Genomic DNA, 15124 nt, shown 5'->3' with positions numbered 1-15124 from the left:
CCAGCCCCAACCAGAGCCCCCCTCCCTCCCGGTGGGACCCTCATCCCACTCAGGGTGGGTTAAAGGACACATTTCCCCCTTTCCTTGGAGCACATTTCCGCTTTTCCTTGGAATCACAGCCCAAGTGAGACAATTAACAAACAAACCGCTCCCAGTTATCGCCCTGGACAGCTCGAGGTGTTCCATTTCAATGGAAATTGGGAGAGGCAGCGCTGCCCAGGCTCCAACCCTCCCTCCCCCGCCAGTTAAATCCCCCTCGATGCCGAAGCTGCTCCTTCTCCAGACTGGAAAAAGCAAAGCTGGAGGTGTAGTCCAGGGGCTGCTGGATTAATGGAATTCCGACTCGCCCTACAAATGGGATTAGTGCCTTTTCTTCGAGCTAAATCCCGTTTCCTGGGATGCGGTGGGACAATGGGATGAGGACAAACCTGTGCATCCCTTCAGCTGCATTTTTGCAGGCTGGTTTATCCCAGAGGGTGATGGGCAGGGAAAAGGCAGAGGACAAACTTAGGTTTAGGTTTGGGTTTGGGATTGGGTTTGGGATCGAACTGGGGGAATGGGAGCAGCCCCAGCACCTCTCCAGCCCCTGGGGTGGGTTCAGGGGGACAGGAAAAGGGATTCAGCCTCATGTTCCCAGTGGGATTTTTTCCAGTCCCTGGAATCAACCCAGGCCATCCCTGCAAGGGGCCAGGGACAGGAAAAGGGGTCCAGCCGTGCATTCCCAGTGGGATTTACTCCATGCCGTGCCATTCTGGGGAGGGCAGTGTCCAGGGGATGCCACCTCAGGTACAAAGCCAGTGTTTCCCTCTCCCAGAGGCAACTGGGCCACCTCCAACTGCAGTGGAGGAAACCAGTCCTGAAACCAGTCCTGAAACCAGTCCTACAACCAGTCCTACAATCAGTCCTACAACCAGTCCTACAATCAGTCCTACAACCAGTCCTACAACCACCGACACCACAACCACCACCACAACCACCACCACAACCACAACCACCACCAGCAGCACTGCCGCCAGCACCAGCGCCGCTGCCGAGAGGGCTCCAGCAGCCACCACCAGGCATGAGTTGGGTACTGAGCTTTCCTTTTCCTCTAACCCCTCTCTAACCCTACTGGGACCCTTCCTCACCTCGAGTCTTTGGGATATTGGGGAAATCTGAGCCATCCCATGCTCCAGGATGGGAATCTGGCTGCACAAGTAGGAATTTGGAGGGTTCTGTGTCACCCAGCCATGCTGGGGATGTGGTGATGCCGGATGTGGTTTGGGAAGAGGTGGAAAACCATACAAAATTCCCCCCAAAGTGTTCTCTGGTGCTTAGAGCTGTTAAAAACAGGTTCTGCAGGAGATGTCAGATCGGATTTAGCACCTCAGCTGTTCACAAGGAGACCTGTCAGGATTTATCCGAGTGCTTGGGTTTATCCCGCTGCTCCCTGCGCTGCTGGAGCCCCCGGGAACGCTGGGGAAGGAAGGGTGGGAGTTCCAGCACCATCCCCGTGCCAGGCGTTTCCCAGGTCAGGAGAAACTTCTTGGACCGTCAGGAGAAACAAACTTGGCTCTGGCAGGGAAATCTTCCCTCCTGGATGTGGTTGAGGGATAAATCTGGAAGGATTTATCTGGCTTTGAAACACCAGCATAATGGAATATTTATGGTTTATAAATAATCAGGACTGTTCAAAAAGAAATCAAGCAAAAAGGGAATGAAATCAAGATTAAAAATACGGATGGGGTTTGGAGCATCCTGGGAGAGTGGAAAATGTGGATTTGGGGTGAATGTGGTGAGTTCTGGGTCCCTTCCCACTCAAACCAGTCTGGGATGATTCCATGACTGAGATAAAAGCCATTTCTACATTTTTGCATAAAATCAGTTTAAAATGTTTTTAAACCACCAAAACCTTCTGCAGGGGGGATCTACCCCCACCTGACACCTTAGGGTTGGTGATGAAGCGACATCACCTCCACATCCATCATTAATCCATGGAAAAACGCTGCTAATTAGAAATAGGGAATGAAGCATGAAGCACAGAACAGGGAAAGGGGACAGGAGGAAACGAGGAACCTCCGGTGTTCCCACCCAGCCCAGGCTGGGATTTAAGGGATTCCAGGTCACCCCACAGCACCAGGTCCTTACGATGCCCTAAAAACCCCAAAACTGGCTTTTTCCAAGGGGTTGCAGCAGTCGATCTCAGAATTTTGTGACATCAAAATGTTGAAACCCCTCGAGGAAAAATGACAATAAAATCCCAAGGTGTCACTTCTCTGCTGTCCCTTAAAATCCCACAAGTGTGGGATTTGCTCCTGCTTCTGTAGGAGCAGGACTCATCCCAAGCCACGTCGAGATCCCTTAACTTCAACCTCACACACGAGTTGACCTCATTGTCCCACCGGGGCCACAGCAAAGTGACAATTCCCTGCCACTCCCGGCGCTGGATCCGTGCTCATCCATGCGGGAATTCCGTGACGAGGTTTCCCCGCTGGCCCAGAACCTCGGGGATGTGCCCCGGAAGAATTCCTGGATTTAAACACCACCAAAAATTCCCTAAAAATGTTGGGAATCTTGGAAAGAATTGATCCAACCTTAGGCTGAGGTTAATTTGTGCTTAGGCTGAGACCAAAGTGTTCGCTCCAGGTTTTTGTAAGTTTTGTGTGAAGTTTTTTAAACTTTTTAAGGTTTTTATAACATTTCTGCATGGTTTTTGTCAAGATTTTTTCAGGATTTTGTGACATTTTTGTAAGGCTTTTTGAATGTCTTTATGAAGTTTTTATGATGCTTGTGTGTCTCTATGAGGTTTTATAAGGTTTTTGTACATTTTAAATTTTTTTTTTGAGGTTTTTGTCAGGTTTTGTCAAGTTTTTTCAGGTTTTTGTCAGGTTTTGTAAGGTATTTGTCAGGTTTTGTCAGGTTTTTTCAGGTTTTTGTCAGGTTTTTTCTTAAGGTTTTTGTCAGGTTTTGTCAGGTTTTATAAGGTTTTTGTCAGCTTTTTGTCAGATTTTTTTAAGGTTTTTGTCGTAAGGTTTTTGTCAGGTTTTGTCCGGTTTTGTCAGCTTTTTGTCAGGTTTTTTTAAGGTTTTTTTGTGTCTAAGGTTTTTGTCAGATTTTGTCAGGTTTTTGTCATGTTTTTATCAGTTTTTTTCAAGATTTTCACGAGCTTTGAGCTCTGGGCCGGGCCTAACCCCACTCAACACTAACTCGTGTTCTAACCTGTCCCCCAGCCGCCAATGGATCGTCCATATGGGACATCAGAGCCATGGCAAACAGTAACTGGGCAAACATCACCTGGAGCCACAATTTCTCGGCAGGAACTGACTTTGTGGTTAAGTATATCACCAGTAAGCATCAGATCGCGTGGGGACTCTACGGGGTGGCGCTGCCCTTAGAGATCCTGCCAGCTCCCGACTTTTCCTTGGATTTAATTCCATGATTCCACAACCAGCTGTGAAAAACGGGAGGGCAAAGCATCATGGCTGTGGTGTTTGGGGTGGATCAGAGGTGGTTCTTGAGGGGTTTCCTCTCCGTGCGCCGACGGCCGTGGGGTTTGACGATCTTTGGGAATGTTGAGTTGCGGTCGATGGAAAGAGGTGGGAAACAGAAGGAAGCGAAATTGATGGGAATTGGAAGATGGGATTCCTGAACCTGGAGTTGGCAGAATCCTCTAAGATCCCCAAACCTCCTCCTCGGTGTCTCTTAGCATTGTACAGCTCTGTCCTAGGCTGGAAGCAGAGCCGGGATCTCCGGGTTTGGTGCCGGTTTAGGGAGAGGTTTTTGTGCTGTTGTTTGGTTTGGGGTTTCTGAAGAGGCAGTGCCAGCTGCTGCTCATCCCTGAGTTTATTTCCCAACCCTTGCATCCACTGCTGTGCAGGTCTGGAATCCCTGAAATTGTAATTCCAGGCAGGAGACCCCTCCTGGCCATTCCAGCTTCCCTTAGGAGATGACCTTGAATTATCCTTGAAGTGATTCCCTGTGCAAAACCAGTCTCTGAAATTCCCATATTTCAGGATATGCATGATCTTGCCAGGCCCTAAATCCTAAACATCCCAGCTCCCAACCCACCCCTATTTTTTCCCAGTCACTGGGAGGCACAAGGAACAAGCCCAGGTGCTCAATCCATGCAGCAGCACCAATCCCTTGGGATTCCCTCTCCATGGTCTGGCTGAGGGACAAAATCTTGGAGATTTCAGCCCTTCCTGGACAGCTGTGGTTGTCCACCCCTTTCTGGTGGCATTTGAAGGAACAAAACCTCAAAGCCACAATTCTCAGTGGGTATCGAGCCCAGCACCTCCTTGTCCCTGGGGTAGTGACCCCAAGCCAGCAGCTCCTTGGGTTGGTACCAATCCCAAACCAGGAACTCCTTGTCCCCAGAGTAATAATCCCAAACCAGCATTTCCTTGGTTTGGGAAATGATCCCAAACCAGCAGCTCCTTGTCCCCAGAGTACTGACCCCAGACTGGTAGATCCTTGTCCCCAGAGTAATAATCCCAAACCAGCAGCTCCTTAGTTTGGGAAATGATCCCAAACCAGCAGCTCCTTGTCCCCAGAGCACTGACCCCAAACCAGCAGCTCCTCAGCTCAGGAAATGACCCCAAACCAGCAGCTCCTTGGCTCGGTACCGACCCCAAACCAGCAGCTCCCTGTCCCAGGAGCCGCGTCACTCCCGGCCAGCCCCACGCCTGGGCCGCAGTGTCCCCAGTGTCCCCGTGGGGTGTCAGGGCGGGGTTTGATGTGCGGTTTCTGTTCCCCAGGTAACAAGACAGAGAAATCAATCCCCGTTAAAGCTCAGGGCCCGTCCTCGGTGCAGCTGGCGGATCTGACGCCGGGGATGATGTACAAGCTGTGGGTGTTCCCCATATGGTCCCACCCCAGCGAGCACTCGTACATTACCTTTACCACCAGCTCAGGTGAGACAGGCGGCGGCCGCGTGACCCCAGAGTGTCCCCGGCATGTCCCCGGCATGGCCCAGCCATCCCCATGGTGCTTTGGCCACAGCTGCATGGAAATCCCTCATCCTGCCACCCTCTGCTCTCGGCATTTCTCAACCCAGGAAGGGATGGAGATCCGTTTGGATGGGGATCCCTCGGGATGGGGATTCCTTGGAATGAAGGAAAGGGAGAAGAGCGCGTTCATGTTGTCACAGCCTCTGCTTGCGCGTTGGGACTCTGGGGGACAAGATGTCACTGATGGGATAAAGGATTGGGAGTGGGAATGTGTTGGCACAAGAGTATCCCTAGGGATTTCCATAGTCCTGGGATGTTTCCTTTGGCACTTCGTGTGGAGTTTTCCAGGCTTTGTATCCGTGTGGTTTCCACATGTTCCTTGTTGTGGATTCCCCCATTTCCCACCTGGCTCCAGGCATTCCCCTCCTTTGTCCCCCAGGAGTTTTGTACATTTGTAAAACTCTGCCGTTCCTTCCCTATGATTCCCAGTAATTCCAAACATCCTTAAATCCCTTCATATACACGCGGAGATTTTCCATAGGGATCTGTGCACAGCTCCTGTCAGTTCCACTCTGCTGGAATTCTGTGGAGCAGGAAATGGGGCAGCCTCCCTGACTGTGCTGTAGGTAGAGCTGGGGATTTCCAAGGAATTAAAATGGTTTTGCTTGGCTCCATTTGTGGCACGGGAAGCTCTGGCAATTTCTGGGCTCTGCTGGGAATAGCAAAAGGAAAATGGGGTTCCCAGCCAGGGAGAGCTGAAGGAACTGGGGAGCAGAGCTCCCCACAACCCCTGTGCGCATCCAAAATTTTGAGAAAATCTGGAATGTCACCAGGCAATTCCCCGGCGGGGACAGATGGCAGCTGCTGGTATTCCATGGAATTAAATTTGGAAAAGCCTCTGCCACCATTCCCTGGCACTGCCAAGGCCACCATGTCCCCAGGTGCCACATCCAGGTGCTGCTGGAATGTCCAACCCTGCTCAACGCTGGCAAAACCCCAGCTGGGGCTGCCCTCGGCTCTGTCCCCAAAAGGCTCCGGAATGAGCGAATCCATGGCACAGCAGCCCCTGGAATATTCTGATCCCATTAGAGCTGATTTTGGACCCAGACCTCTCCCAGAACAGCTCCAGTGTTGTGTTAAATTCCCAATTTTGTTTCTGTTTCCGGATCTTACCCTGAATCTGAAATCTCCATCAACTCCCACCCTACAATTGGAGTTATCCCTATGGATAACAATGTTATCCCTCTGATAACCATTTCATCCCTCTGGAAAACCATTCCCAACCTGGACCCGCCTCTTTTCCTTCCTCCCCTGCTTTCCCCCCACTTTGACATCCAAGGGGTGATGAAGGGGATAGCAAGTGGCCGGGAATCATTTAAAAAAAAAAAACAACAAAAAAGAAACAGGGAAAAAAAGCACAACATCCTTGGCTGATTCCTGCTGGGAAGACTTTGCATATATTTTCCATAATTGAGAGGTTCCTACTGATATTTTCATGGAAAATAAGGGATGGAGCCACCTTTGTCCCCGGGATTGAGGCTGGTGCTGACCTGAGCCCTGTGGGATGCACGGAGCTGTCGCCTTCCCTGCAGGAAAAAACGTTCCACATCCATTTCTCTCCTGGCTGGATGCTGCTGACACAAGTGCCAAGCCCCCGCTGACAATCCTATGGCATGGGGGATGCTTTGGATAAAAAGGAACCGAGCAGTTTTGGGGGTTTGGGTTTTTTGATATTTTTTTGCATGTTGTAAATCATTGTTCTAAAGGTTTCTTCAGGCTGGGGGCAGATAAATAAGAAATATTCCCCTGCAGGAGGCTGAATTCTGATTTTGGTCCTGATTAACTGGCAGCTCATTAAGCCGACAGAATTCCTCCCAGGAGCAAAGGGCACCTGGAAATGACAAAAATAGCTGAGTAGAAGGAGAGCTGCTAAATTTTAAATAAATAAGTAGGTTTCTCTACTTGTCCAAACACTGGGAAGAGTGTCCAGGAAAGGGAATGGAAATGGGGAAGGGGCTGAAAAATCCTGAGGGAGCTGGGGAAGGGGGTCAACCTGGAAAAAAAGGAGGATCAGGGGAAATTTCTGGCTCTGCACAACTCCCTAAGAGGAGGGGACAGCCGGGCAGAATTTGGGGTCTTTGGATGAGCAGGAATTTCCTCATGGAAAGGGCAGTCACGCCTTGGAAGTGCCCAGAGAGGTTTGGAGTGCCCGTCCCTGGAGGTGGCACCTGGAGATGGCACTGAGTGCTCAGGGTGGGGATCGGCCACAGCTTGGGCTCGATGATCCCAGAGGGATTTTCCAGCCTCAGGGATCCTGGGACTGTGGGAATAGGATCCCACAAGTCAGGAGCCAGAGGGGACTTTTCACACCCAAAGATCTCTTCTGCAATTCAAGACAAAACCTCGATGGAGCTGAGCTCTGCTCCTGGCATGTCAAGGCTGACTCTTAGCTAACGAATTTTCTGCCACGAAATTATCATTAATTATTTTTTTAAAGGCTCTGCAGCTGCAATTCCAATCAGGACCTGTCAGATCCTGCAGCTGCTTTCCAGTTTTCCCTTAAGGTTGGCCTCACCTTTAAGCAAATCACAAAATCCCCTGGGACATCACAGGCATCAAACCTTCCTTCCTGACAGTTACTCCAAATCCACCTCTGCAGGGACTTTGATTTGCTCCTCAAGTGTTGCTTTTTTTGGGAATGATGGATTTATTCCCCCCCCCCCCCCCCCCCCCGTTTTTTGGGAAAGGTGGATTTATTTCTCCTTTTTTGCGGAAAGGTGGATTTATCCCCTGTTTTTTGGGAAGGATGAAATTTATCCCCTGGTTTTTTTTGGAAGGATGGGAATTTCCCCCTTACCCACAGGCAGTGTCGCCATCCTCCTGTGTGACCTCCTGGGGAGCCAAGGTTTAAAATCCTCCCTCCTTTCCAAACCCAGCTCCAACCCCCATCCCTCCTCTCAGGCTTCTCTGGAATTTCATGTTTTGAAGACCCCCTTGTTTCTCCCTGGAAAAATCCCATCCCATTGCTCTTCATGGAATTTTTCCATCTCCAAACTTTCCAGCAGAGATTCCTTCCCTTCGGATAATTGAATCCATTTCTTTGTCATCGTCTCATTGTCTCCATCTGAAAGTGCATCCTCGAGGACTCTGGAGCTCAAGCTAGGATAAGGAAATGTGGGATTTGGCAGAGTTGGAGCCAAAGGAATCATCAGGCAGCTCCTTCCCCTCTCGGTGCTGCCCAAAATCCATAAATCATTCCAGGTTCAGCATCACTTCTTGACCAAAGATTCTCCTCCTTGTCATTCTCCTCTTTAATCCAAATTTCCTTGTCATGGCTCTCCTGCAATTCCCTGGATTCCATCCCAAGGACAGCACTTCTTCTCTTGGGTGCAATTCCAATGGAATAGGCACAGTTTGATCCCAGAAATTTTGTGGGTTAGGAATTTTTGCCAATCCAACCCATTTTTCCCTTCGCTGCCTCTCTTCCAAGATCCCTTCTGTCTGAACACATTAAGGGAAGGCCGTTCCCTCCTTTCTCTGTCCATCTTTTTCCCTCCAGATTTTCAGGATTCTCCCAGCTCTATCCTGCCCAACCCCATTCCCAATCCCATCCCAGCCACCCTGGTTCTCCCACATTCCCACCGGGAATGCCTCAGTTTTCCCTCAGCTTGGATAAATCCAGCCTCTCCACTGTGCTGAAGGTTATTTTCTCCTCTGCCTCTCTGAATTCCAAGGAGAGGCTGGAAAAGGCAGCCTTGGAGCTATTTTTAGGCCATGGATTTTTCTGTCTGAGTGTATGGGAGAGCTGTGAACTGGGAGTGGCAGGGAGGACACAGGAGCTGGAGGATGGGAACAGACCTGGAATTAATCCCATAAACAGGCAGGACCCTTGGGAAGGTACTGGAAAGCAGGAATTGGCTCCAGGGAAAAAAACCACTTGGAACTATCAGATCCCTCTGTGCTCCAGTTCAACCCAGTTCATCCCAGTTCATCCCAGCTCAAGGCTGCCAGTGATCCCTGGACACAAGGGCTGAATCCTTGTCATTCTTATTGTCATTCCTATTGTCATTCCCCTTGTCATTCCTGTTGTCCTTCCCATTGTCATTCCCATTGTCATTCCTGTTGTCATTCCTGTTGTCCTTCCCATTGTCATTCCCATTGTCATTCCTGTTCTCATTCCCGTTGTCATTCTCGTTGTCATTCCTGTTGTCCTTCCCATTGTCATTCCCATTGTCATTCCTGTTCTCATTCCCGTTGTCATTCTCGTTGTCATTCCTGTTGTCCTTCCCATTGTCATTCCTGTTCTCATTCCCGTTGTCATCCCAAGGTTTTCCCACTTATTCCCAGGTCTTTGGGGTTTCCACCAGGCCCCTCCCAGCCCTGCGACCCTCGGTGGCCACCAAAGGCAGCAGGAGCCAGGTGGTGGTGGCAGAAGAGCCACCTCTGTCACCTCTGCACGGACACTGGTTCATCCCAGTTCTTCCCAGTTCATCCCAGTTCAAGGCTTCCAATGAACCCTCAGAACTCAGCAATTCCCTGAACCACTGGTGCTGCCCAAAATCCCTGGACAGCAGGACTTGGGAATGTTTCTCTTGGATCTTCCCACACCCAAGGGCAGTTTTTGGATGCAGCAAATTCAATCAAATTCCTTCCCCAGCTTCCTTCACCTTTACCTGCAATTCCCTTTTCCCAGATTTTCCTTTTTGTTGGGCCTCTTTGCTGTTTGTGGCTCATTGTAAAACTGATTTTGTTTTCCACTATAAAAAGAAAAAAAAACAACATGAAAAAGCCACTAAAACCCCACTAAAAACCACCCCAAATCCACCCAGAAAACACACAAAAGGAAAAACCTCCACAGGAAAAAATCCACCAAAACCAACCAAAACACTGTAAGAAAACACCAAAAACTCCACAAAAAACTCAAAGAAACACCAAGAAAACACAAAAAACCACCCCATAGGAACCCATATAAAATCACCAATAAAACCCCACAAAACCCCACCAAAAATCACCAATAAAGCACCAAAAAAACCAATAAACCACCAAAAAAATTGCCAATAAAGCACCAAAAAACCACCAGGAAACCACCAAAAAAATCACTAATAAAGCACTATAAAAACACCAAAAAAACACCAAGAAACCATCAAAAAATTACCAATAAAGCACCAAAAGAAATAAACCACCAAAAAAAATCACCAATAAAGCACTGAAAAAAAAACAATAAACCACAAAAAAGAAAAATCATCAACAAACCACCAAAAAAATCACCAATTAAGCACCAAAAAACCCACAAATCCCTCAACCACACACCCAAACTAAAGAAAATTCCCCGAATTCCTCTTCCTGCATTCCGTCCGTGGTGTTTGCTCCATTCCTCAGGAATATTTTCCCGTTTTGCCACAGCCTACACCAAGAACCAGGTGGACATCGCCACGCAGGGCTGGTTCATCGGCCTCATGTGCGCCATCGCCCTCCTCGTGCTCATCCTCCTCATCGTCTGCTTCATCAAGAGGAGCCGCGGCGGGAAGTATCCGGGTGAGAATTTCCAAAATTTCAATAAATCCAGGATCCTCGGGGATTATCCAGTGGTGGGGAATAGCCGGGTGAGAGTGGGAATGGGTAATCCCAAAGTTTAAATAGATCCAGGATCCTTGGGGATCATCCACTCCTGGGGAATATCCAGGTGAGAGGTGGGGAACTCTTTGCAATGCTTTTGCAACCCCTTTGTAACCCCTTTAAAACTCTTTGTAAACCCCTTTGTAAATCCCTTTGTAACCCCTTTGTAACCCCTTTGTAAACCCCTTTGTAACCCCTTCAAAACCCTTTGTAAATCCCTTTGTAAACCCTTTGTAAACCCCTTAGTAAACCCTTTGTAAACCCCTTTGTAAATCCCTTTGTAACCCCTTTGTAAACCCCTTAGTAACCCCTTTGTAAACCCTTTGTAACCCCTTTGTAACCCCTTTGTAACCCCTTTGTAAACCCCTATGTAACCCCTTTGTAACCCCATTGTAACCCCTTTGTAAATCCCTTTGTAACCCCTTTGTAAACCCCTTTTTAACCCCATTCAAGCTCTCCCCGGTGCAGTTTTTCCCCCTCAGGGACACCCCAGGACTTTTCCCCAGTCCCTCCCCATTTCCAAACCCTTTCAATCCTTATTGGTTTAACCGGCGGGGGGGGGGCTCTGCTCCTTCACAGTGCGGGACAACAAGGACGAGCACCTCAATCCCGAGGACAAGAACGTGGAGGATGGATCCTTCGACTACAGGTAGGATCCCATGGAATGCCCGACCCCCCCATAAGCCCCTCCCCCACCATCACAGCCTCCCTCCCCCACCCCGTGGTGCCACAAATTCCCCGGAACGATCCCTGTCCCCTATTTTTCCTCCTCCTGCTGCCTTCCCACTGTGAGTAATTCCTGAAGGAAACGGCTCCTAAAATGCTGCCGGAGCCACCGGCTTGTGGGGTTCTGCCTCTTTTTCCTGGGATTCTGGAATTGGAGACCTTGGACAGCTCCCAGCAGGAGTAAACCAACCTTAATGGAACTTCTGACACGTAAAATCCCAAAATACATCCCCAAAACCCCAACTCCGTACAGCCTTAGGGTATTTCTGGAGTATCCTAAAGGGGAAATTCCCAAAGTTCTGTTGGGATCAGTCCAGGCAGAGTTGGGATTCTGGGATCAGCTCCCTGGGACAGCTCCCACCAAGAGCAGAGCGACCCTAATGAAATTTTTGACACAAAAAAAAAAAAATCCCCAAAAAAATCACTCCAAACCCCAGACTTTGTAGCAGCCTGAGGGTTTTTCTGGAGTCACACCCCATAGCTCAGTCCTGGTCCTTCCCACAAAGGAATATCCATGGGAAGAATTCCAAAAGTTCTGTTGGGATCAGTCCTGGAAGCAGGAAATGGGAATAATTTGGGGTCTTCCTGTGCTCCAGCCCTACACAATCCCACCAAAACCCCCATGAGGGCTCCGGCAGGGATTCAGCTGGAACCTCTCTGACTTCCCCGGCTCCATCCCATTCTTTGCACGCAAATGTCACCTTAAAGAACAACAGTCTTTTTCCCTCCAGGAAAACTCCCAGGATGTGTCAGAAAGGGACAGGAGTTTCCCAAGCATTCCCAGCTCTCCAAGATTCCCTGGGAGTGGGAGCAGGGCTCACCTGGCAGCCGTGGGGTTTTGGGACATTTGAATTTGAATTCCTTAAAGAATTAAAATTCATTTTCCCACCTGAGCTGGAGCTGAAACCCAGTGGGAATTTTTCCTCCTCATTTAAACCAGGGGTTCATTCAATCCCATGTCATTCCCAGCATGGGAAGAATTGTTTTGGGATTCAAGAAGGGGTGGAATAAGAACAGATTCTGCCAGAGGATTTAGGGCAAATAAAATGAATCAGAAACAGAAATGGAACACAACCAGGGATCACATTTGTTTCATCAGTGGCATAGAAACTCCATTTCAGAGGGATTTTTTTTTATTCCAAAGGATTCCATGAAGCGCCCCAGACTCCCCAAAATGCCCCATTCCCACAGGGATTCCCACAGGAATTCCCACAGGGGTTCCTACAGGGATTCCCACAGGGATTCCCCCAGGCCGAGCTTCTGGCAGCACTCACAGATTTCCTGGCTCTGCCTCTCTGGAGCCCCTCCTGGCCCCATCCACCAATCCTGAATCAAATCCATGGCCAGGCGCCCCCTGCCTCACTCTGAAGGGAATCCAAGCTCTTGGAATGACTTTTTTTTGGGAAGAAATTCCCCAGCACCATCCAAGGGGTGTTTCCTTCCAGGCAACGGGAAGGATTGGGGTGAATCCTTCATCCTTATGATGTTTGTGGACAATCCCATTCTAAGGGAATGGAAGAAGTCAGTGGAAGAACTATAAAACTCCAGAATGGAGTCCATTGACTTTTATGGAATAAACAAAGGGGGGAAACCCCAATATAATAAGAACAAACCAAAAAAAAAAAAAACCACAAAACAACCAAAACAAAACAGAAAAACCCAATAAACCCACAGACTTTGCCCCTGCTCCTGAGGCACACCAACATTCCCAGGAGAATTCCAGGAGCTTTCCCTCTGGGAGGCAGAAGGGAAGGTGAAGACAGAGGCTGGAGCTGTTTCCTGATCGAGCTCGGGGCTGATTGCGGGGCCGGGTTCCGGGAGGGGCAGCATTTAGGATTTCAGGGAAGAGCAGGAATTGAGCCCATCCCGGCTCCCGTCCCCTCCTCCCCATGGCATGGCTGCTGTGCCCTCGTCACCCTCATGTCCCCAGAGCCCTGTGCATGCCGCTCTCCGAGCTCCTCACCCCGAGATCCCATCTCATCTCTCCAATCCCGGGATAATGGTGTTCCCGAGCAGGGAAGCTCCTTCCCGAGCCAGGACCGTTATCCATGGACAGCGTTCCTTGCCAGTGCCGGTGCCTCATTATACCAAATGTTCCGTGCTGTCCGTGGGGAGGCAGCTGGAAACTCCGAATGCCGGGAAGGGGAAGCCGAGTAGATTTAGTGTCCGGATTCCCAGTCAGGATACCCAGGATAACGGCACAGGTGACACAGAGCAGGCAGTGCCACTTGCCAGGAGGGGACATCTCAGCAGGCAGCGACAGGGGACAGAACTGTCCCAGGAGCCTCGTGAGGGAGGAAGGCTCTGGGAAAACTCGGGGAAGGTGTAGGTTTATCCACAGGGACATCCCAAGGAATCCCACAAGACAGTGGGGTGAACCCAGCCACCCTTGTCCTGCTGCACACGGGACCCCAGAGCCACCTCTGTCCCCTGGACGTCATCCCCAGCCCTTCTTGGATAGCCCTTTCCATGCTGGGATGCCTTCCTGGAGGCACCCAAGGAGTCTGATCCCACCTGGAACAGTTCTCCAGGCCCCATTTGGTATAACGAGGCGATGATTCCCGGTTTTTAATTTTTTTGGTCGTAGCACTGCCCCTGTGAATGCAGAACCTCCTCATTTCTCTCTCTGATCAGGCTCTTTCTGCTTCTCTCTGTTTTATTCCCATTCCTTCTCCTCCTTTTCACCTGGTCTATCCACATGGACCATGAAGGTCTCTTGAAAGGTAGGACCTTGTGCTGCCAGAAGTCCGGCACATTCCGCTTTTTTTTTTTTTAATTTTATTTTCCTTCCTTCCTTGCTCCCATTGATTTCTTCACGGCCAAAACTTCCCTATCCCTGTTCCCACATCCCTGCCTAACACATTAAACAAGATCCCTCTAATTCCCGCTTCCATCAGGGCTTCTGGAGAGTCAGATCCTGCTTGGAATTGCTCTGTGGGCTGGGTGTACCCCCCAGATCCAGCCAGGCCCCTCCAACTCCAGCTGCTGATCCCTCCTGGTGGAGCAGGATTGAACTTGGGGATGCATGTGTGTTTTTTGAAGGCAAAAAAAAGTGAATTTTCAAGGGAAAACTGTGTTTTTTCAAGGAAAAACTATTGTTTTCCGAGAAAAAGTGCATCCCAGGGGTTGGGAACAAGGGATTGCTGGATCCTGACCAATCCACCAACTCTTGGTCCTGAAAATCTTCCCTCCAGCTCCAGCCTCCCCCTCTTCCCAATGATTTATGGGATTCAGGAGAGCGTTTCCCACGTGATTCCCATCTGGGCACTCCTGTTCCCTAAAGCCCGGCTCAGAAATCCATTTTAACAGGGTTAGATCCCATCAGGAGCTGATGGAAAACCGCTGCTCCCTCCTAATGCACTAACGGGATAAACAGTCCTGGAGAGAGGTAAAACCAGCGGGAATTCTCTGGGAATACGTTCCCAGCAGGAATTTGGTGCCAAAAATCTCCCTTGTTAGGGATGATCCGGCTCAAGATTCAGATGAGCTGCCCCCCAAAGTTTGGGAATTGAGGATCCGTGTTTTTCCGCTCTCCACTCAGCGTTTTTGGGACTTTCTCACCAGTCTTGCTTCCAACACTGAATTTTTCCTCCTTTTCCCCCCTCCAAAAAAAGCTGCTTCCAGAGCTAACAGATTAATTTTTTGTTGTGATGCCAAGTTAACAGAAAGTATCAAATATTGCGGTTTTGTTATCATTGAATTCCCAAAGCGATGATCCAAGGAAACCCGTGGTGGGATCATGAATTCCTCTCCCTCTTCAGGGAGCTGATGAATCCCATGGAATGAGGGAAAATTAATCCCATGGAATGAGGGAAAATTAATTCCTTGCCCTGCTCAAGAGCCCAAGGAAAGCA

The 15124-nt window shown here is 49.5% G+C and overlaps 1 protein-coding gene across 7 annotated transcripts in view; it reads left to right on the top strand.

Moving 5' to 3' along the window:
• Window positions 1–15124, top strand: part of NFASC (neurofascin) — a 53687-nt gene that overhangs the window by 36577 nt on the left and 1986 nt on the right. For 3 of the 7 annotated variants that reach the window (XM_062509673.1, XM_062509677.1, XM_062509678.1), the window contains 2 exons: window positions 10332–10463; window positions 11124–11193. In XM_062509673.1, the coding sequence (XP_062365657.1) occupies window positions 10332–10463; window positions 11124–11193 (202 nt within the window). Of the gene's footprint in view, window positions 1–816; window positions 1070–3209; window positions 3327–4736; window positions 4893–10331; window positions 10464–11123; window positions 11194–13981; window positions 13994–15124 lie in introns of all 7 variants that reach the window. The other 4 variants (XM_062509672.1, XM_062509671.1, XM_062509675.1 and 1 more) reach the window with 4 other exon arrangements.

Source organism: Cinclus cinclus, chromosome 27, assembly GCF_963662255.1.
Source record: "Cinclus cinclus chromosome 27, bCinCin1.1, whole genome shotgun sequence".
In the NCBI taxonomy this organism is placed as follows: Eukaryota; Metazoa; Chordata; class Aves; order Passeriformes; family Cinclidae; genus Cinclus; species Cinclus cinclus.
This window is presented reverse-complemented; position numbering and strand designations above follow the sequence as displayed.